General features: G+C 41.0%; 1 protein-coding gene across 2 annotated transcripts in view; it reads left to right on the top strand.

Moving 5' to 3' along the window:
* The window catches only part of LOC148021588 (uncharacterized), a 106382-nt gene that overhangs the window by 11666 nt on the left and 71538 nt on the right, over positions 1 to 23178 (top strand). For both annotated transcript variants that reach the window (XM_087697028.1, XM_087697029.1), the window contains exon 2: positions 22326 to 22804. In XM_087697028.1, coding sequence (XP_087553154.1) covers positions 22326 to 22804 — 479 coding nt within the window. The remainder of the gene's footprint in view (positions 1 to 22325; positions 22805 to 23178) is intronic.

The raw sequence follows: 23178 nt of genomic DNA, 5'->3' as shown, positions 1-23178 counted from the left end.
TCTCACAAAATATAGATTGAACTTGTGATAGAATACGTAGGGTTCCTAGAAAGTTGAAACAATTTCAAACCTTAAAGAGTTAAAGGATTTTTCTCAAGGCCTATCTTGCTTGAAGCTGAAAGGAATTCAAAGTCCTTAAGTAGCTATATGAATTACGCGACAAACCCTAGTTCAAATGAATATGTAGGGTTTCGTTGTAGGGAAGCCAATGTCCCAAATTGCAATCAACATTGCAAGGATACTCATTCATTCAAAAGAATGAGGAAATTAAATTAGGTTATCTCTAGAAATCTCGGACGATAACGGGGATAAAGTCGAGACTAGATACTATCGCAACAAATTGGAATTTCCTTCGGTAGAGAGAACAACGAATTCTCTAGTATATATTGTGCACTTCTGCTTGTGTTTATACTTAGGAATACCTATTTGGAAAATGAGTCATCCAACAAAGGAATTAATAAGAATAAAATATTTCAAATTGGATTCAACTTGAAACACCTGGGAAAGGTGTCTTGAGCACCCCTAGCTAGCCGCCAATCCTATCCAAGGGGGTTTTTGATAGCCACGTCAAGAATATGGACCGAACCCGTCGTGAGAGGTCTCTTTGTAGAGACGTTTGTTCGTAGGAGGATACTTGGGTTTGAGGGGGGGGGGGGACTCTCGCTGTAAATCCCTTGTCTTCGGGTCCTACTCAGATGGGCTACGTGACTCGGGAAGGAATCTCGAGGCCCTGTTACTAGTGCAAGAGCGGAAGCTTGGAGGAAAATAAGACGCATCCTTACGGATTGCGGGAATCGTCCCATGGACAGGATTTCTATCTTAGTTGAAATTTTAATATAAAGTTTACTTTCAAGGAATTTGGTTGATTTGTTTTCATGTCAGTGTACAAATTACGTAAAGGAACATCTGAGTAACGGGTTAATTAAGGAAGTTACTTGTATGTGTTACTACTAATGTGCCCTTAGGTAAGTAGGAAACTAAAGCTATCAAAGGAAGCAGGAGAGTTCTTGCCACCTTCGGTGTTCCCCTTCGTAGAAGTGGCTATAAAGAAATGCTTGACTATAGTATACAAACACAATCATATGACAAATGCTCATATTGATAAAGAAACACAGTTAGGGTTAGGGATTTCCAAAGGGGCATAAAAGACTATGATGGGGTTTCGAAGGAGTGAAGTTTGAGTCCTTCAATGGTGCACAAGATAGGCTGAAAGCCTCGACTCTTATTCAATAGTTTGATATAGCCTATTTGGGGGGAAGCTTCACCGAATCCTCTAAGATTCAGAAGGCAACCTGTTTCTTGAAGGGGAATGCATTGCAGTGGTGGTCCATGCTCTTAATGCAAGTTAGAGCACCTTCAATATGGATACAATTCAAACAAATGCATAGAATTGGTTGACTAGTACATTTAAGGTGGGTATCATGATAGCTTGGAACAAGCTTAATGTAATGCAATGCATGAACTTGGAACATATAGTAAGAAGTTTTGGGATGCCTTGTTGCTAGTAACTTCTTATTGTCCAGTTCCTCTTCATGAGCAAGTGGAAAAGTATGTATGTGGATTGCCTAAGGAAATTAGGATTTTTTACATTGAATCCATCATGTCTAGCATGTCTTAGCTCATAGAGATTGCTGCTACAGTTGATGCATTGCTGAGTGGGAAAGATTCCTACTTCCATGAAAGTGGAGAGAAGTCGAATAAGTTGTTAAAGGTTGAGAAAAAGGGCCGTTTTGAAAATCAGCTTGAAAAAAAGTCAAAATAGCAAGGAAAGGGCTGGAAATCAGTTGCACAATGTGGAGAAGGGTTGCAAATAAATGCTTTGTTTGTGAATAGGAGGTCACATGGCTAAGGGTTGTCCCAATAGGCAACAAGTTGGAAAATCAGAAAATCAGGGAGATCTCATGGGTAAGAAGCCCAAAACATTAGTTGGATTGATGCCAGATGTTGTTAATGATTAGTCCAACGATGATGCTGTTGAGTTATGTAGAGTATGGGGCAAAATTAGAGATCAATATGCTTTGAAATTCTTTGACAATGGAGTACGAGCTAATTTTATCTCTACAGACATGGCAGCCTATCTAGGCATCAAAGAGGATGAGATGGGACCCATGGGAGAAGTTGGTATGGCATGCAATGGCCATGTAGGGCTCATCACACCGCTCATTGGAAAGCTTCATTTGTACATTCAAGGATATGTGGACAACGAAGAGTTCTTTATTTCTTCGCTTGAGGGTTGTGATATCTTGCTTGGTATAGCTTAGTGCCATCGTATGCATGCAATGATTGATTTGCATGCTAAAGTGATCACTATTCAGTATAAGGGCAAGACCCATATTTAGGATGAAAAGTTGAAAGGGGAATTTGCTTTTGTTGTATCAGTTGCTGCTATTTTCAAAGTTATGAAAAATCACCTTTCAATGTACTTGGCTTTTACCAAGAATAAGGTTGATAATGAAAATGTTGAGAACATGTCAAATTTAGAGAAGGATTGCATTTCATTTTTGAAAATGTATATTGATTGCTTTTATCAGTTACTTCAAGGGCAACTATTGTTTGAAAGGCCCAAAGATCATGGCATAGATTTTATCCTTGGAAGTAGCCCACCTAATAAGCTACTTTATAGGATAAGTAAGAGGAGATGACAAGTCGAGTGAATGAGCTGTTGGAAAAAGAGCTAATTCAGCCCAACTCATCTCTCTTTTATTCTTTAGAGCTTTTGATGCAAAAAAAGGATGGTTCATGGTGAATGTGCATTGACTATTATGCTTTGAATAAAATCATGATAAAGGATTGGTTTCCGATATCGATAATGTTATGGATAGAGTGAAGGAGGTATCTATATTCAGCCGTATAGATTTGAAAAGTGGGTATCATTAGATTCACATTAGATCGGGGGATTACCTAAGATAGCTTTTAAGATATCTTTTTGGTTGTATGTGTTTCATATCATGCCTTTTGGACATACGAATGCTCCTACCACTTTTATCAGATGATGGATTTTATCTTCAAGCCATCTAGGGGATTTATGAGCATCTTCTTTGATGACATGATTGTCTACTCAAAGAAGGAGACAAAGCATAGAAAGCATTTAGACATTGTATTCAATAAGCTGTGTATGCATAGTTTGGTCATTGATGACAAGGAGTGAATTTTTTTTATGAGATTTACTTTTTAGAATACATAGTATTGGTTGATGGTATTTGTGTGGACCTTGTGAAGGTTGAGGTAGCAAGTTCATGGCCACCTTTGAGGAATGTACATGAGATTTGGATCTTTTTGGGTCTATGCTTCTATTACAAGAAATATATATGCAGTTTTTGTCATAAGGACATGTATATTTGAAACCTCACTTAACATGTGGATTAATTTTTAATCACATGGTTAAATAAATGTTGCATATGTGAGGTGTAATTGGGTTTAAAGTAAATTTATGAGCCCGAGATCTGAGAAAATCATGGGATGTCAAAGACAAAAGTTGCTATAAGTTATGCTGCATAGGTACTTGGTGGCATATGGTGCTAGTTATTGGCCTAGGTCATTCATTTGGCTATAAGTGTCAGTTAGTGATATTAGAGAAGTGGTGTTTAATGGAACCTAAAGCCAATCAGATGGTTAAAGATGGTGCAAAAACACTTGTGAATGAAAATTGCTTAGCCAATTTAATTATTGGCTAGTCAGATCATTTTTTTGGGCACCAAAATAGTTATTAGATTAATTGTTAGTATTTAAAGATTGAAAATTAATATTTAATTATAAATAATGTTGGAAAAACCATTTGGAAAGTTACACTTGTAAAAAATGCCTATGCAAGATTGAAAAATGTCTTTAGAGGCTGGAGAGGCATTTTTAGTATTCAACTTGCAAGAGAGAGGGAAGAGATGCTATTGGTCTGATTCTGCAGCCATTGGAGGACCTTTTGAGGCAGCTAGGGATAGGAGAAGACCAATCAACAGCAAGTGACAGCATCTACAGGCTGTTGAGACATGGCAACAACAATAAATGACTAATTTTCTTCAGTTCTTCACGAAGAAAGTTTGAATTTTCTCTCCCCCTGAGCATTCTCTCTCATCTCCAAGCTTTACTATGGCCATGTCTAAAGATTATAGCATTGAGATCACCAGAGGCTGAGAAATTCAGATTTCTTTGTTGTAAACCTTAATTTGCAGCAGAAATTAGTGTTTAGCATCGAGCTTTGAAAAGCTTGCCAGAAATTGAAAGTTCCAAGACTCAGGTTCAACATCATTGAAGCTGTTTTTAGACAAATTTAAGTGGAGGGACTAGCAAATCAATGAATTTGGGGCATTTTCCATCTCCATCAAAGTGGGTGAAGGCAATTGATTGCTCGAATCAAGGGGCAAATGAGATTGAAGACTTATTGGTAATTTTGGATAGCAAGGGGAGTTGGAATACAAAAAGGGATTGGGAAAATCCCATTGTACATCAATTTATTCTTCAATTAAGTTAAAGAAATATTGAAACGGATGTCAATTTTGGGGCCAACAAAGTATCCATTGTCCATCTTCGGAAAGAGAGTCTAAATTTTCTCTCTCCTCAGCATTCTCTCTCATCTCCTAGCCTTTCTACGGCCTTGCTCCAAAGATTATAGCATTGAGGTTGAGAAATTTCAGATTTGTTTGTTGTAAAGCCTAATCTGCAAGCAGTAGAGATTATGGTTTAGCAGTAGCTTCGGGAAGCGTACTAGAAATTGGAAGCTTCAAGACTTGAATTCAACATGGTTAAAGCTGTCTTCAATCAAATTCAAGTGGAGGGACCAACAAATCAATTAGCCTTCATCCTTGGAAGGAAGGTTGGTTTCATGCAAATGCTCTATTTTACATTGGTTTTGATGTAAATTCGGTAAATGCACCCTTTTTGCAGCAGCTAGTGTATGATAACTTGACACCCAAAGGAGCAGTAAAAGACTATGATGAGGGTGGAAAATTAGTGAAGTTTAAGTCCGATGCACAAGATAGATTAAAAGCTTCGACTTTCATTCAACAGTTTGATGTAATCTATTCAGGGGGAAACTTTACAGAGTCCTCCAAGATTCGAAAGGCAGCCAATTTCTTGAAAGAGAATGCATTGCAGTGATCATCTACTCTTTCAATGCAAGGTAGAGCACCATCAACGTGGGTACAATTCAAGCAAATGTTTGCATTGAATCAATCGACAAGTATCTTTGAGGTGGACATCATCATAGCTTGGAATAAGCTAGATACTAAGTAATGTAAGAATTTGGAGCAATATAATAAGAAGTTTTGGGATGCATCGTTGCCTATTACTTCTTTTCGCCTCGTATCCCTTCATGAGCAAGTGAAAAAATATATTCGTGAATTGCCTAAAGGAATCAAGGATTTTTGCATTAAATCCACCTTGTCTAGCATGTATTAGCTCATAGAGATTGCTGCTGCAACCGATGCTTTGCTGCGTGTGAAGGATTTGGACTTTCTAAAGAGTGGGGATAAGTCGAATAAAAAGTTCTTTAAGGCTGAGAAAAGGGACAGATCTGAAAATCAGTCTAAAAAGAGGCCAAAACAACAAAGAAAGGGCTCGAAGACATTGGTACAACATAGGGAATTGATGGCTGTAAATAAATGTTTTATTTGTGAATAGGAGGGTTACATTGCAAGGGACTGTTCCAATAGGCAGCAAGCTAGAAAATGAGAAAATCAGGGAGATTCTAAAGGAAAGAAGCCCAAAACATTAGTGGAAATGGTGCCCGATGTTGTTAATGATTAGCCCAATGATGATGCTACTGAGTTATGCAAAGCATGTGACAAAATTAGGGATCAACAGTTGATTATTTGTTTTAGTCACTTCCAAGGCAGCTATTGTTTGAATGGCTAGAAGATCATGGCATAGATCTTATCCTTGGAGGTAGCTCACCTAATAAGCCACCGTACAGAGTCAGTGCAGCCTAACAGGAGGAGATTATGAGTCAGGTGAATGAGCTGTTAAAAAAAGGGCTGATTCAGCCCAACACATCTCCTTTTTGTTCTCCAGTACTTTTGGTGCAGAAAAAGGATGGTTCATGGCGTATGTGCATTGATTATCGTGCTCTGAAGAAGATTACAATAAAGTATCGCCTTCCAATTCATTGGATCAATGATGTTGTGGATAGGTTGCAAGGGGTTGCCATATTCAACTGTATAGATTTGAAAAGTGGATATCGTCAGATACGCATTAGATCGGAAGATGTGCTTAAGATAGCTTTCAGGACATCTTTTGGGTTGTATGAGTTGCTTATTATGCCTTTTGGACTTACGAATACTCTTATCACATCGCATCTTCAAGCCACATAGAGGATTTGTGGGCACATCGCATCTTCAAGCTACATAGAGTATTTGTGGGCACTTTCTTTGATGACATGATTGTCTATTCAAAGAACAAGGGAGAGCATAGAAGACACTTTGGACATTGTGTTCAATGAATTTCGTGAGTATAGGTTGGTTATCAATGATAAGAAAAGTGAATTCTTCTTACATGAAATCCACTTTTTTGAGGCATATTGTATTGGCTGATGATACTTGCATGGACCTTGCAAAGGTTGAGGCAATACGACAATGGCCACCTTTGAGAAATGTGCATGAGATCCGCAACTTCTTGGTTTATGTTCTTACCGGGAAGTATGTATGCGGGTTTGCTGAAATTGTATCTTCATTGCATGCTTTGTAGAAGGATGTGCCATTTAAATGGACAACAATGGAAATTTCAGCATTTGAAAAGTTGAAGGAAAAGATTTTAGATCCTGTGCAAATTTTCTCTCTATGTTTCATTTTTAGATTGTACATATTGATGGTAAAAGAATGTTGTGGATGATGCACTATCATGTAAGCCATAAATTTCAGCCGTCAGCATGGTTTATCACACTGAGTTGGATGCCATGAAAGAGCAATATGTTGATTCGGACTTTGCTAATGTTTATGATCAGCTTTGCAATGGCCAAAGAAAGGACAATATCTTTGAGGCTGATTGGTATGTAGAAAACATGGATGCAGCCTATGCAAAGGTTAAGTGTGCTCTTCAGCGGTCTCAAGAGAAGCAAAAGAAGGTAGTTGATGGCCATAGACATGCTTTGTAGTTTGCAGAGAGTGATTATGTTGTTGCATTTTGAAGAGGCAAGGTTGAAAAAGATAATAGGTAGAGAGAGATTGTATCCAAATATGAGTATGAGATATTATGGGCCCTTTCAGACTGATTGGTATGTAGAAAACATGGATGTTGCCTATGCAAAGGTTAAGTATGCTCTTCAACAATCTCAAGAGAAGTAAAAGAAGGTAGTTGATGGCCATAGACATGCTTTGTAGTTTGTAGAGAGTGATTATGTGTTGCTACGTTTTGAAAAGGCAAGGCTAAAAAAGATAAAGGTAGAGAGAGATTGTATCCAAATATGAGTATGAGATATTATGGGTCCTTTCAAGTATTGGAGAGAATCAACGATGTTGCTCATAGGTTGAAATTACCTCCACATTGGTGATATGCTTGAGAATGTATTTGTTGAAATTCAGCCAGAGATTGAAGAATTGGATGAGATTTTGGTATCCCAGCAAATTTCGGCACATAAATTGAGAAAGGTTAGAAGTAAAGTTTCCAGAAGGTATTGGTAAAGTTTTAAAACTATTCACCAATGGATACTAAGTGTATGGAAAACGATGACTTGACAGACCATTCTCGGTTGTTGTAGCTTTATCTTGAGGCTTTTTAGTTAGAGCCGACTTTGATCAATCTCTATGAGATTCAATAGAGCAGGGTTCTAGAGCATTACGTGGTGCTGAAGGGGGAGGTAGCACTTCCAATCCTCCGATGATGGACAACTCTCTTGTAAAGTTGATCTCAGATGTATTCAGTGTACATCCAAGGTATTGGTTGATAGTATGTCTGTCATGAGGTCACTATTAAATGTACTAGTCATTGTAGTTGGTATGTAGATGTGTATGGTTTTCATTGCAGCTCTAAAACTCACATTTGCATTAGTATGTATTAGTTTGCATCGGTCTATGATTAAGTGTACATCCAAGGTATTATGTTGACAGTATGTTTGCCATGAGGTCACTATCTAGTGTACTAGTCATTGCAGTTGGTATGCAGATGGCCCATGGGTATGGTTTTCACTATAGCTATGAAACTATATATTTGCATCAGTATGCATTTGCTGTAAATCCTAATTTACAGCCAAAAGCGGGGTTTGATAGCCACCTCGGAAAGCATGTCCAAATTTGAATGCTTTAGACTTGAATTTTCAGAGCTAAAATTAGTGTATTTCAGGAGGATTCAAGAGACCAGCTAGCTAGCGTTGAATTTGGGGCTAATTTATCTTTGAAGGAACACGGATGAAGGTCAATCTCCTAGCAAATCAAGGAGTAAATTGATTTGAGGGCATGCTAGTTGTTTATGATAGCAAGAGGCACTTAGATTAGTGGAGGAGATTGAAGAATCTAAGTTATACTCCATTCATTTGCAATACAAGTTAAAGAACAGCCGCAAGGGAGCCCAAGTTTTGGGGCCAATAGGCAGTCCAATATCAAAGACTAAGTGATTATATTTGCATTTTCAGCTCATGTGAATGTTATACTCGCTGTAATTAGTATTAAATCAGGTTAATTACCACCCTATCCGAGAAGAGAGGTTGGTTTTAGAAGCCCCTCCTTGGGTCCTTTGCATCTGTATACCTGTACAGATGAGGCTCAACTACCTCACCTCACCACCCTCTCACTCCCTCTCTAGCATTGGAGAGTTGTGAGGGATGACCGCATCACCAGCACTAGAAAGTAGCAAGAGGGGCAGTCATGCCCTTTCCCTTCTCGGTAGAAGATGAACCCTTTTGTGCCGTGACCTTTGCTTTGGTTGGAGAATTTGAATTGGAGTCGTATAAGCTAACATCAATGAACACAACGGCGGTGACTACTGCACACATGAAAGCCAATTTCACAAATGCCTTTCCCTTTTTTTTCTTGTTACCCTTCTCTAAAGTTGCCTACACTTGATTATACATAGAGAAACCATCGAGAAATCTTTAAGCCTCCTTACATGCTACAAATTCCATCATATGTTTTGTGTAGGGTGATGGGTAGTGGTGTCTTTTGGTGGCTGCATTCACTTTCTTGTAATTCATGCATAGTTTGATATTCCCATTTTCCTTGAGTACAACAATGATGGCTGACACCCAATTCGCATGCTCTATCTCATAAATGAACATAACCAAACATAATCATCAACTTAAAAATCATAGCTTGTCTTTTCTTATTTGCTTGTTTTTTATATGATTGCTGGGCTTAAATCACAGGTGGTAAATAAGGTACCTAGCCCAGTAAATCAACACGGATTCATAGATGAATTGACTAATCTGCTAACAATTGTCATTTAGCCCATGTATTGCCAATGTACCAAAATTAATTCTTCATATATGTTTCCAAGTAACCAAGCACACTACTTGAAACGTTTCCCAAGGATCCAACCGGCTAATGTACAATTAGTTCATACATGTTTCCAAGTAACCAAGCACACTACTTGAAACGTCTCAGGGACTGGACATTAGACTCACCTCCTAGTCATAGAGCTAAACGAGCTCACCCTTGAGCCTCGTAGCTAGTAACACTCTAGGTCATGACCACATTCCAAGGGTTGGCATCCCCTACCACCAACCCACACCATCTTGGTGTACAGATGTGTCAGCCAACAGGCCAAGAGTGGTGATCATATAATAATGTGCACAATAGGGCCTTGAATCCTATAAATAGGACTTGATTGACCTAAACCCCAAGTCCAATGCATTGGGGAACATTGAAAAAATGTGTATTAAGTTATGTTAGATAGGTACTTGTGGGTGCTTGGTGTTAGTTTGGGCCTAGGGCATTAAATGGGTCTTTAAAATGTCCTATGATGACACTAGGACTAGGTATTAATTATTAATCAATGATAGTCTAAGGCCAATTAAAGTTGGAAACAACTTTAAGCCCCAAAGGGAGTAGGATGTTAAATGTGGATGGGCATTGGCCAATTAATGGGTAGGTTCAAATGGATAAATAATTGGTTTCAAAATTTAAGTATGAAAATCAATCAATTAATGCTGAAATTTGCTTCTGGCTCCTACTTGGTAAACTTGCCACATGCAAGCTGAGAGAAGGCTGGTTGGGGATGGATGAGTGTGGTGGTAGCCATTTTGGAGGGTGAGGGAGGAAGGAGGAGTTGTTTCGCTGTTGGCACTTGATCCAGGAGGAGATTCCAGCCAGGGAGATCAGCCAAGAAGCATGCAACAATTGCTAGAATGGCTCCCAGGTGCTGGGATTAACATTTTTGTCAATCCGAGCTGTAGGCGATAGCATTTTGCATGCTCCAAGCTGTAGACGCCAACATTTGTGGCTGTTTTATGGTTGGTGGCAGCAAATACGAGCCACTTCTGGTGATAGAAATTAGCATATTCTCTCTCTACAACTATCCTTAGGTTTATGATCACGGAAAGGCCGAAGGAGACACTTGAAAAATGTTATGAATCTTCCAATGATTAGGTAACTTCAACTTTTAAGACACCTTGTTGATCCTTTGTAACACTTGAAAAGGCCCATAATATCTCATATTGAGTTTAGGAAAAAGATGCTCTTTACCCTTATCGTCTTTAACCTAGCCATTTCAAAATGTAACAAGACCTAATCACTCTTTGTAAATGCCAAAGCTCTGTGGTGACGACTAGTAGCAAATGCCAAAGCATTGCAGTAACGGTTAGTTGCCTTCTTTTGCTTTGCTCAAGTCTTTTGGAGAGGTACTTTAGCATAAGCTTCATCCATAATCTTGACATACTTGTCAACCTCAAAGATCTTACCCTTTCTATGCAAATTGGATGGAACTTTCTTTCCCCTTTTTCAATTTAAAACAATTCCTTGCAAATGGAACTGTGTATATGTTGTTATGAGCATATTCCAAAAGTTGCAAAAACTATTTTCATTTGGTCTAATGCTTAGACATATAGCATTGCATTTTGAAATATCTAAGATGGTAGCATTTGCCTCTTTAGGCTACCTATTTGTTTGTGGATGATAAGAAGATTCTTTAGGATCATAGCCATGTTCTCAAAAATGTCTCTCAAAACAAAACACATCATGTAAGGATCCTTATCAGCTCACAATAGATTGTGACATGTTATGTTATTTAAAGATGTTTGGCATGAACAATCTTGCCATGCGATGTGTAATTATCTTTTTTCTCATTGGTTTAAACAATCTTGCCATATGTGATGTGTAATGATCGTGCCCTATAAATAGGGCATGGGTATTCATCCATCTACTTATGCGGAGAGATCTTCATTGACATTCTTGCATTTTCTTCTCCGATTGGCTGCACAACAGTCGTCTTGACAATAGCCATCATCTTAGAGAGATTTCAGTATATCCTTCATCTTCGACAACTCCTAAGGACTATGTTTCTCTCTCTCTATTGCTGTCCTTCATCTTCCAGTGTCTACTTTGGCATTCCACTACCCGGAGGACTGGGTTTTGCTCCCTCCATAGAGCAGCTTTTTTCCTTTTCATTGATAGCTTTGCGCGAAGGATTGCGTTTCGCTTCCTTCATAGTTCAAATTCCTTTTATGTGTTGCTGCCTGATCAACTAGGAGAATGCAGTTATTTCCGAGCTCTGCTCCATTGTATGAGCATAATTCATGCAGTATGATTTAGTATTCATCATTCTTTATTAATCATCTTTTTCGATGTTTTTGAGATAATTTGTCTTGTCGTTTGCCGTATACTTTATCTCTCTCCCTGCAAAACCTACCATATCTTGACATGGTATTAGAGCATACCGTTTTGTCTCTCGACAATGCTCAGACACTAATAAATGATAGGAATAAAGCCTTTTTGGGGTTGTAAATGGAAACCAAAATAGGAATTAGTGTAGTACAATTGTTTGTTAATGCACTCAATGACTTTGGATGCTTAGCAACCCCTCTTAAGCCCCCAAAAGGGTATCCTAAGAGGAGTGATAGAGACAATCTCCACTCGTCGATCTAAGTATTTCATTTTATAAAAAACTTGTAAGGAAGAACAATAGAAGGTGTGCTACTAGTGCTTGAAACTTGACCTTAGGAGAGAAACCCATAGCTCTAAGTGTCCACGTTGGTAAGAAGGCAAAGGCATAGCCACTTAGTCATGGTTGAAACATCCAAGGCCCTGGTAGAACTTGTAGATCATCAGTCTTAGTGTTGAAAGAGAAGAAGGATGAAAGCCATGGTCTGGGCCAATGTGCGTGGATGGCTGTGGTAAGGAAGGGGAAAACCATAGGTTCTCAATGAATGAGGGGAAACCCCCTCTTGAACTAAAGGAATAGAACTCCTCTTTGAAGCCCCCTCTCAATCCCTCTTTGATGGAGGTAGGGAATCTAAAAACTCATGAATCACAGCCTTCGGAGTGTTTGATGACAAAGTAAGGGCTACCAATGTTATAGAAGGTATTTGATGTTGCTGTGGAATAGAGGCAAGACAACTCCTAGAGGTGGCCTCTCGAAATTCAGGAGAAGAGGGATGGGAGGGAGGGATCACAAAAATGAGCTGAGTTGGTTTCCGTGGAGACATACGAGGAAGGAGTGGAAATGTGTAGCTCTTGTGGAACCATAGTTTGGCAATAGCCTTTGTCTCTTGGGGAGTTGACTGCAAAGCTGAAGGTGGTAGTGAATAGTAAAAGTCTCGGAATGGAGCAGACTGCAAAGTCAAAAGAGTCGAACAACCTCTATCTCTTGGTGTAGCAGATTGCCAAAGAGGTGGTTTTCAACCTCCTCCCTCTCTTAGTGGAGTGGACTATGGAGCCAAGAGGTGTGGAGCAATTGGACCCTAAAGTAGTGGGAGAAATCTTCGTAGTGCATTGTGGGGGCCTTCAAGAGGGCTTATGGCCTCGTAAGGTCTTTGAGCCTCCTTTTGCTCACAAGGCCTTAGTGTGTGTCGTATGCATCTTAATTGCCTTGAGCATAAAACTTTGATGGCTGATGTAGAATGATCTCTTATCACCTAGAATGACGAGGTGGCACAAGAAATGTTGAGAGCTAGATGAATCTACTCTGTTGGGGTAGGGAGCAAAGGTTGATGATGACAGTTTTTGGTGGAACAACTAGTCTTGCCATAGTAGGAGCACCCAATGGTTGGTGCTTTCATCCTTTGGAGAAGCCATAGCACAACTGTGTGAAACTTGTAAAGGGAGGGTGGGAGGGAGAAGAAGATAAAGGTATGTATCCCTTGATGGTGCAACAAAAATAAGTAAGAGTCTAGAATTTGAGATTGTCTTCGATCTTGCAACCTTTCTCAGCCTCAACGGAAAATTTAGGATCTTTAGCTCTTGGAGCACCATTATTCTGATACCATGTTGAGAAATGGTAGGGTTTGCAGGGACAAACATAGAGTCCAAGCAGAGTTCGGAGATGATTGCATTGTCTTGGTAGCTGATTAGGCAGCAACATCTATGGATGGATCTGCATTGTGAAGAGAGTGAAACACAGTCCGTCGGCCAGAGGTATTGATGAAAAGGAAAGAGCTAGTTTATGGAGGGAGTGAAAGGTAGTCATCCGGGTAGTGGAATGGCAGAGAATGCACTGGAAGATGAAAGAAAGCTGTAAAGGGAGGGAAACACAATCCTTGGAGCTTTAAAGAGATCAAGAAGATGATAACATGCAGTCCAAGTGTACTCTGGGGCTAGAAAAACAGTTGGGCGGCTTGCTGAAGATAGAAATGCAGCACAGCAGAATGTGAACAGGTTTGAAGCTGCAAACTCAGTACTGCTGACGCCAAAGACTGCTGGTAGAAGCCACGTGTGGAGTTGGGCAGCAGCTGGAACACTAAAACCCAGCGTCACACGACTGCTGGTGCATAAAATGCAGGTATTTGTGGATGATAGGACCCGCAAACAGCAAGCACAAGGGCTGCCAGGTGTAGTGACAGTTGCTGAAATTCAGGGGAGCTGGGTGGTGGCAGAAGACTGAAATCACGCGTTGAGCAACCTTTAACTGGCAGGTTGGGTGGCAGCCAGCTGTGACGAGCGGCAGCTCCAGGCAGCACTAGTGGGTAGCAACCACCATGTGAGGGAGGAAGGGAATAGCAGTCGGCGAAGCAGGTTGACTAAAAAATGGGAGAGGGGGTAATGAATGAATGCCCATGCCCTATTGACATTGAACTGTTTAGGGTGGTACCATGGTTGTTAGGTATGAAAAGTATGATATGGTGCGGTATGATCAAATACGTTACTAAATGATGCTTTAAGATTTTTAAAGGTGTAGAACAATAAAAATACGTTATTCTCTCCTAAAAGTTAAAACCTTTCTTTATGACAAAGAAGGTAGAGAAGTTGTTTGGATCTCAAACAACATAATCCCATGACAAAATCGTACCATAAGCAGCATTTAACTCATTTCATAGTGTGAATCAGATTGAGAAAGAAGTATTCATTAAGTTGGTAATATATGGTACTAATACATGTACTAGGGTACCTATTGTAGGATATGTATGAACCCTTTCATACATGGTATTAGTGCAACTATGGGTGGTGCCCAAACACTTATCCATGATACAAATAAAGCCTTTTTGGGGCTGTAATGGAAACCAAAATAAGAATTCATGCAGTACATTTGTTTATTGATGCATTTAATGACTTTGGTTGCTTCATAGAGTTAGAAAAACAATCTTGGAATTCTTTTAAGAATTCTGTCCGCTCATTATTCAACATTGATTAGACTTAGCTTCATCTTTACTAACATCCTTTGCAAAAACCAAGTATGAGGAAAGGTGATTTTTCATTTGTGGAAGAAATTGCTTAAGCAAGCATGACATGATTTCATTTTTCCTTCAACTTTATATCAAGAACATGCTGCCTTTCTTTGTGAGCGATGATGCACTCTACGACACAATGGAATACCTAGTAATACATTGCAACCTTCTTCCAACGTAATGTGTGTGAAAATCCTCACTATTCATGAAAGATTGCAAATGAATACGAAATTTTCCAATGATAGGAGTGAGTGGCTTTGGATGTCTAGGATAAGCCAAACTAGCCTTGTCCATGGGACCATCTCATCATCTTTGATCCAACTTTACCGCCAATTCTGCAAAAATGAAGTTGGCACAAGCACTTGCATTAAAAAGAATTAAAGCATGCTGATTTCTTACTTTGCCCCATGTGCAATGTAGCTTTGAAGCATCTGTATTTGTTTGCTCACCAATATGGATTGCCCGTGAGCTTCACTTGGCTTTCTGGAATTCAAAGCATGATTTTTTGCTTTAACATCGGGAATTGATTGCATAATTTCAGTAAATTAAGGTTGCTGAATCAACTGCTGCAAGTTCATAACTGCACTTGCCTAGAACCACTCGTGCAACTCTAGAACTGCATTGCTAGCCAGGGGCAATATTTGTTTCATTATATCAGCCTTTGCCTTGCATCGAACAGCCATACCTTGACCAAAGATGCCTTTGCCAAACCTAAAACAGTGTTGCCAGCCTGTAGAACAACATTGCAAGTATGGTGGAAAGCTTTGCCAACATGGATACATGATCAACACCAAAGTGGTCACAACTATTAGATGCAAGTGTTGATTGGTTGATGGCAGCTATGATCTACCCAAATATAGGCTTGTAAATTGAGAGAGCTGCTTAATGGCATAACTGAGGTGTGAAAAAATAATAGTTTTGTAGTGGAGATGATAGACTATATGACAACAAATACTAAAGAGAAGAGGCCATGAGGTGAAGTACCTTTTAGAGAGGGAACGATGCTAGAGCGTCATTGGTTGCACGTTAGAGAGAGGAGGAGAGATGTCTAGGACATAGGCTATAGATGGGTTGTTGAGAGGATGCAAGTGTTAGCAGAGTATTTGTCAGCTCATGTGTGAGTCTGAGCTTGATCTGGGCTGGGCATTTTTATTAGGTATTTTAGGTATTTTTCTGGTGTGGCATTTTATGCCATTGGGGCATTTTTATGCATCAGTCGGCCAGCATTAATGCTGTCCGACCAGCATTATTGCTCCCCACTTTTTCAGCCTATTTATACTCAGTGGCTCCTCCTCAGTCAGTCACTTCATCTTCACCATCTGCAGACTCTGTGGAGAGAGGAGCCAGTGCCAGTGCCCACGCAGCCAGTGACTCACTGTTGTATGCGATTGTCTCGTGTTCAGATATATGGATTCCATTTCCCGTGCATACATCTGAGTTCTCATCTGTATCGTGTTCTTTCTTTTCTCTTTTTGTCTTGTGTTTCAGCAGTTTATTTCAGCACATGTTTATGCTTTCACCGCTGCTCCACTTCTGACATGGTATCAGTTTTCAGGATTTGTGTTTCTGCTGTGTTTTCTTGCTGATTTCAGGACTGTTTTATACCCCTGCTGATCAGACGACTGCTGTCGCAGCCAAGCAACTTGTTTTGGGGCTGTTTTCGGCCTGCGTTTTTTTGCAGTTTTGCCATCGCCTGCTGCCTCCGCACCCTCTGCTGCCTACGCACCCTCTGCTGCCTGCGTTTTTCATCTGCAGCTGCTGGCGATAGTTTTCTACCTGTTTTTCTCCAGTTTACAGCCTGCGTTTTGCTGATTCAGCATCTCTCGTGGCTGGGTGACTGTTACTTCAGGCCGTTTTCTCTGTTTTTGGCAGTTTTTGACTGATTTTTTGACTTTCTGCAGTAGATTTTGTCTTCTATTGATCAGATTTTGGGTTCTATTGCATGTGAACTCTCTTTTTTTGTAGTCTGTGCTTGTGTTTTGGCTGTGTTTCCTCTCTAAATTCCATCTCTTCTCTACTTCTCTTCTTATCCTCTCCATATGGCTCCTCCGTGCACTTCCACTGATGATAAGTTACATGGACCTGATTATCTCACATGGAGTGCTGTCATGAAAGCTTGGTTTGTGCAGAAGCGGCTATGGTATATCGTCTGTGGAGCTACTGCTCGACCTCTCCGTCCTTTTCCTCTTCCTGAAGACTTTGATGAGGACAACCATGAGGAAGCGGTGCTCACATGGGACTTGGACGATGCCCGTGCTTACTCGGCGTTGCTTCGGTGTATTTCTAAAGCGGTCTTACCGGCAGTTACCTCCTGTAGGACATCTCCTGAAGTATGGCAGAAGTTGCAGCAGATGTACGAGGCACCTTCCACCATGTGGGCCGTCACACTTTATGGCCAGCTCCAGCAGATGAAGTTTGAGCCGAAAGATACTATTCAGTCTTTTCTTCTTCGTGTTACGCAGGTACAGGACCAGCTTCGGCACATGCAATTTGCTCTTTCCGAGTTGCATCTCGTCGGAACGGTCCTCTACAAGCTCCCCCCAGAGTTTGATGGAGTGGCCAATGCTTTGCAGGCGGAGACATCATCGACTCCTATCAGTTTTACACATATGACCTCGATGCTTCTTGAGCATGAGGCATCCTTGAGATTACAGGGGCGGCTTCCGGCACATTATGGAGGTGAGGCTTATGTAGCTTCAGAGAGGGGTGACGGGAAGAAGAAGTCGAAGGCCCAGTGTTACCACTGTGGCAAGAAAGGACATTTGCGGAAGGACTGCAAGAAGTTAGCGGCTTCCAGGAAGAAGGAGCAGAAGACGAAGCGGGATGCTGACTCTACCGATGAGTTCTCTCCTTCATCAGACTCCGACTTCGATCCTCCGACCAAGGTGAAGTCCAAGGCGCGGAAGGGATTCTCTTCTTCGGATCGCGGGAAGGGCTTGGTGGCCCCTTCCTCGGGTACTTTCTAGTGGTGGTGATGAGGTCATCCCTCACGACTCTCTTGTGCCAGAGAGGGAGTGTGAGCGGGTGTTCAGATGGGGCAGCCGCGCCTCATCTATATTTTTATACAGGTGCACAGGTTCCAGAGAGGGACATCCCTGACGCATCGACTTCAGTCTGGCGGAATCAAATCCTGGAGCTGGGATTGACATCCAGGTTCATGATGAGCTGGTTATCTGACAGAGAGCGGGAGGCTTTCGTCTGGAGCTCACATGAGGGGACACTTTGGCGGTCTGGCCAAAGGCAGGGAATTCATGGTCACCTATGTTCAGAGGCATTTTTGACAGGATGGTCTTGTATGCTACTGCGAGACATTGGTGATGGACACAGAGACATGCTATGATCTTCTCTATTTTCAAGTGTCTGGTACGATCGACATCGACATCAGGTTCTCTCCGAGACACCTTGGTGGTGGCTTGATCACCCACTCCTTGGGTATCCATGGTTCTACTTGGTGGTTCTATGTTATATAGTTTTTGATCCCTTTTCATTGTACTATTGTATTGTATCAGATCACTCATGATCTGAGAGAGGGTGTTAGCAGAGTATTTGTCAGCTCATGTGTGAGTCTGAGCTTGATCTGGGCTGGGCATTTTTATTAGGTATTTTAGGTATTTTTCTGGTGTGGCATTTTATGCCATTGGGGCATTTTTATGCATCAGTCGGCCAGCATTAATGCTGTCCGACCAGCATTATTGCTCCCCACTTTTTCAGCCTATTTATACTCAGTGGCTCCTCCTCAGTCAGTCACTTCATCTTCACCATTTGCAGACTCTGTGGAGAGAGGAGCCAGTGCCAGTGCCCACGCAGCCAGTGACTCACTGTTGTATGCGACTGTATCGTATTCAGATATATGGATTCCATTTCCCGTGCATACATCTGAGTTCTCATCTGTATCGTGTTCTTTCTTTTTTCTTTTTGTCTTGTGTTTCAGCAGTTTATTTCAGCACATGTTTATGCTTTCACCGCTGCTCCACTTCTGACAGCAAGTTACAAGAGGAGAGATAAAATGTGATGAAGAAAACTAGATTGGAATTTCACGCAAGACCTCCCTTTTTGGACTTAGACTAGAGATTAAGTTAATAGAGAATTTGTTTTTACTATGGGATCAAGACACTCTAGTAAATGATTGTGGAGACTCAGAAGAGGTGATGGATCCATAGCAAAGGCCCCCTAGAAGGTTTGAGTCGCTATGGATCCATGATCAAACCCTTGGTTATGAGAGAGAGATGCTTTGAAAGAGTATCATGAGTCACTAATAGGATAAGTAGACATTTGATGTCTACTTTCATAGAGGAGGAGCTTCCAAAGGCATTGATGACCTTGCCCTTGGGCAAGTGCATAGGGGATGATAGATTGGACATGACTTTTTTCCTTGAGCTATTGGGATGTTATGATCACATGACTTATTGTAACTTTTGAAGAAGTCATGGCGTTAGGGGACATGCGAGAGAGGCTATTTGAGGGATCAATTCATCTCATTCCCAAAGGGTAGTGAAACGCGATTGGAGATTGCACAATGGGGATCAATCACTTTGCTTAGAATTGCTTATAAGATCCTCCACCTCACCCAGATAAGTTTTATTTGGGAGAGCAGCATCATCTTCACTTTTTGAGAATTTATTTCTCATGCCCGTTTCAAGAATCAAGATCTTAATGTGCTTCTCCATTTTGAGAAAACGTATGATTGAGACTTGGGTAGATTGGCAGTTCTTGCAGGGCACTAGCTAAGGATGAGATTCTTAATGCAATGTATTAGAGGAGTCACAACCCTCTATCCTTTAGCATGTAGCAAGGTCCTTGTTAGTGGGGATAGGGGAGTTGAGTCATAAGTGACACAAAATGGGATGGAGGGGGGGCTTGGGAAGAGACTGTTGTCACTTGTGAATATACAGTCACATGGAAGGGGGCATGGGACAGAAAGAAGCTACCATCCCCATAATCCTCAAGGTCCAAAAATGACGATTAGTTACGACAGGTTGATCATTCAGAGATCATTGAGGTAGGGATGTTCGCTCACCCCCTTCTTGGTTCTTATTTGTAGTAGAAGCTATGGCTCCTTCTTGACAAAGCATTCGAAGGGTGAGGTTGCCCATACCCAAGTTTGATGAGCTCCTTGATGTGGAATCGGCATATGGCATGACGCCGATGGGGATGAGAGCAACTTCAAGATTTGCATGCAACCAAGAGATTTTCAACATTACTTTTAGTGCTCTCATCAATTGGCATGGGTCCTACAATTTTTAGATGTGTGACACTAGACAGCTAAACTAAACTTTAAAGACCTAGTGTGGACTTCATTTGGGTCCCTTAAGGGACCATGATGAGGTATCTCCAATGTTAGGTGGGGTTCAACTAGGCAAAAGCTCCTTATTTGGCGCATTGCAAGACTTTCTTTAGTAGGGAGTGTCTCATTAGGAATGTTATTTGATCAAAAGGAGATAGGAGCCTAGCTAGGGCCAAGGTGGCTTGGAATGTTATCGTCTAGCCTAGATTGAGAGCCAGGTGGGATCATTGACTAAGATAGCTAGAGCAAAGCCTTATTGGTTGAGGCCCTTATCTAGGGATCCTTTCCTAGGTGAGGAGTGGTGGAAGAAGCTATTGCTAATTATAGTCTATTACGTCTACAATTAAGAGGACTATAATAGCTTGGCATCCACTACCTCTTTTAAGAGATCAGGACCAAATATTCAAGGAGGATGTTTGAGATTATGTTTGCAGTCACTATCATCATAGCCTAGAGATTTGTTTCATATGGACTTCATCAATTAGCACCGACCATAGTTGAAGAGAAGATGAGGTTTCTAGTCAATCATCACTTAAGACTAGAGTCTAACCATACCCTTAGGTAGAGGACCCATCTTTTGTTAGGGAAGATTCTCCATCCAGGTTGCCTTTTCAATGGGAGAGTGGTTTGCTTTTCAAGATTTACCACAAGATCTAGAGATAGGGACCACAGGTCCTTAGAGGCATTAAGAGTTATGGTAGAATAGTGGCGAAGGGAGATACCCTTGTTTGGAGGATAGAAACATTGCACCTCTCAAGCCTAGATAGGTCTCTTTTCCAAAGGAAACAATTTTATTGGGGATAATTGCAACCATAGAGACAACATTTTCACCTTCACGGTGGAGGATGATAGCAAATTTTAGAGAGAGGACTTGGATTTAGCAGAGTTCATAGGTTGCTCTTGGTAGAGAATTAGAGTAGTGGTAAGATTGTGATAGGAGATGGATGGTATTGACTGTGACTCAGCTACTTGCTTGATGGAGGGATGGAGACATTGGGCCTACCAAAGGAGGTGCCCACAAAGATTACATTGGAATGTAGGAGAGTGGGTTTGGAGAGACCCATTTCTTGATAGACCTTGTGACATAGCCTTCTTTGGCTACACCACCAGGTTGAGGAGGAGGAGAATTTGGATGAGGAGGATCATACTGGAGTCAACAAACCACTTAGAGTACCAAAGATAGAGCGTCTCAACACCTTTCTTTCTAGATTCTTGGAGGAGATTGGATATAGCTTCAAGCCAATGATATCTCTCTCTTCACGTGGGTTGTAGCCCATAGGAGTATGGCAGTTGTACTTGGCTCCGTTATGGTAGGGCACCTGTAGCATTTGCGCGATGTGGAGAGTTAGAGGAGACCCACATGCACTATTAATGGGATTTTCCTAGAGCTTAGAAGGTTTGGAGGAGAGCCCTTACAATGTTCTTTCATACAATTGAGGTGATGGTAGCTACTTGGTGGAAGTAGCTTGGGTCACAGACAAAGGCCTAGCACGTGGATGAGAGGGTTTTCAGAGGAGACACTCATTTCTTAGTTTTGGCCAGCACTTGAGCATGATTCACACACTTGACTACTCGCAAACACAATGGACTCAGGGTACTGTCATAGATGGGAGTTGATTGCTAGCATGATTGCTTGGCTCATTTGGATTGTGAGTCTGGTCATGTATTGGTCTTTAGGATGTCTCCTTTGCAGAGACTCTTTCTAGGATTTAGATAGAGATTATTCATACTCTCCGCGAGAGATGGGAGAGGCTGCAGCATGACTTTGAAGGGATAAGGAGGAGAGATCCTTTTATGTAGACATGGGACTTTGATAGTTTCTTCCAGCACCATACATGGTTCAGAGCATAATAGGCCACTGGATTGGACCTTGGTTACTCACTCAATCACTATATGATGTGCTTAGCAGCCCCTTACGATGCTTTTTGGGACTTTGTGTTTTACCTTAGGAGGTTTTCTTCTGAGGTGTTATTTTTGTTGTCTTTGAAAAAATGAAATTCTTGAAGTGCCTACATTATTGCAGCGTTTACCAAGAAAAGAAATTCTTGAAGTGTCCACATTATTGTAGTGTTTACAGCAATACATACACCTATAATGGATGACTTTGAAGGTGCATTCCATGCTTAAGCGGTGGTTCAAAAGATCTATGATTTCAAACATTACTTCAGAGGTGCCTAATTCATAATCTTTTTTCTTTTTGGTTTGGTGAGAATAGTTACTAATCGAGAAGTGTGCATGTCAAGATCCTAGAACATTGTGTAGTTGAAAATTTACGGGCCATTTCTTACAAAGACAAGGTTTTTACAGCGCTTGATCACACGCAAAGGAAGTGAGAATTTGCATTTGCAATTAGAGGCATTGGAGGAAGACATCAGAGAGACGGAAGATGGATCTGAGGCACGGAGAACAAGTCGGTCTAGCTTAAGAATGCCTACGGAAGATCGTGCTGAAAGTGTTGGTAGGGATTCTCGGCTAGGGAGTTTACGTCGCAGTAGTCACCGTGGATCATCCAAGGCTCGTCCATCATCACCCCCAGAACTACTACTTCCTCTAAGTCTAGAGGAGAAAAGTGAGATTGTGGAGGATGAATGTGCAGCTGTCAAAAGGCAAATTGCTCAGTATCGTGATGAGAGTGAGCACATCTTAGATGATATCCGAGCAGTGATTGAAGAGACAGAACTGAGCATTGGAGAGATCAGAAAAGAAAAAAACAGTTTTCAGAGAGAGGTTATGTTTGAGGCAGAATTCAGGCACTCAAAGTATGCCAGCACTGACAGAATCTTGAGGTGAAAATTTCTGTATTCTTATTCTACTTTTACAAGCTAAGGGACATCTGATAAATCAGCACAAATATGTGCATGATGTTTAAATAAAAATAAATTGAAACTTGAGCATATGTCAGTACCTCCATTTCTGTCAGTCTCTCATAATCTGTCTCACAGGATCAAACATCCTTTTGTGCCCTCTCTCAAGTAAGGCATGACTTGGTAGTAGGAGTCTTGGATGTAGGAAGCACAAAAATTATTGAAACTCGATCCCACTAAACCTTAAAACTACAAAACATTATTCAATATAAGAATCACCAGGTGAACATTTAGTGGAATGGCAGTAGTATCACACGCTTCCTCCCACTGTTGCTCATCTTGTCTTCTCTTGTGGC

The sequence above is a fragment of the Lygodium microphyllum genome, chromosome 17 (genome assembly GCF_053477565.2).
Source record: "Lygodium microphyllum isolate KBCC chromosome 17, Lygodium_microphyllum_v1.1.10, whole genome shotgun sequence".
In the NCBI taxonomy this organism is placed as follows: Eukaryota; Viridiplantae; Streptophyta; class Polypodiopsida; order Schizaeales; family Lygodiaceae; genus Lygodium; species Lygodium microphyllum.
Note: the sequence above shows the minus strand (reverse complement) of the source record. Positions and strands in the feature narration are given on the sequence as shown.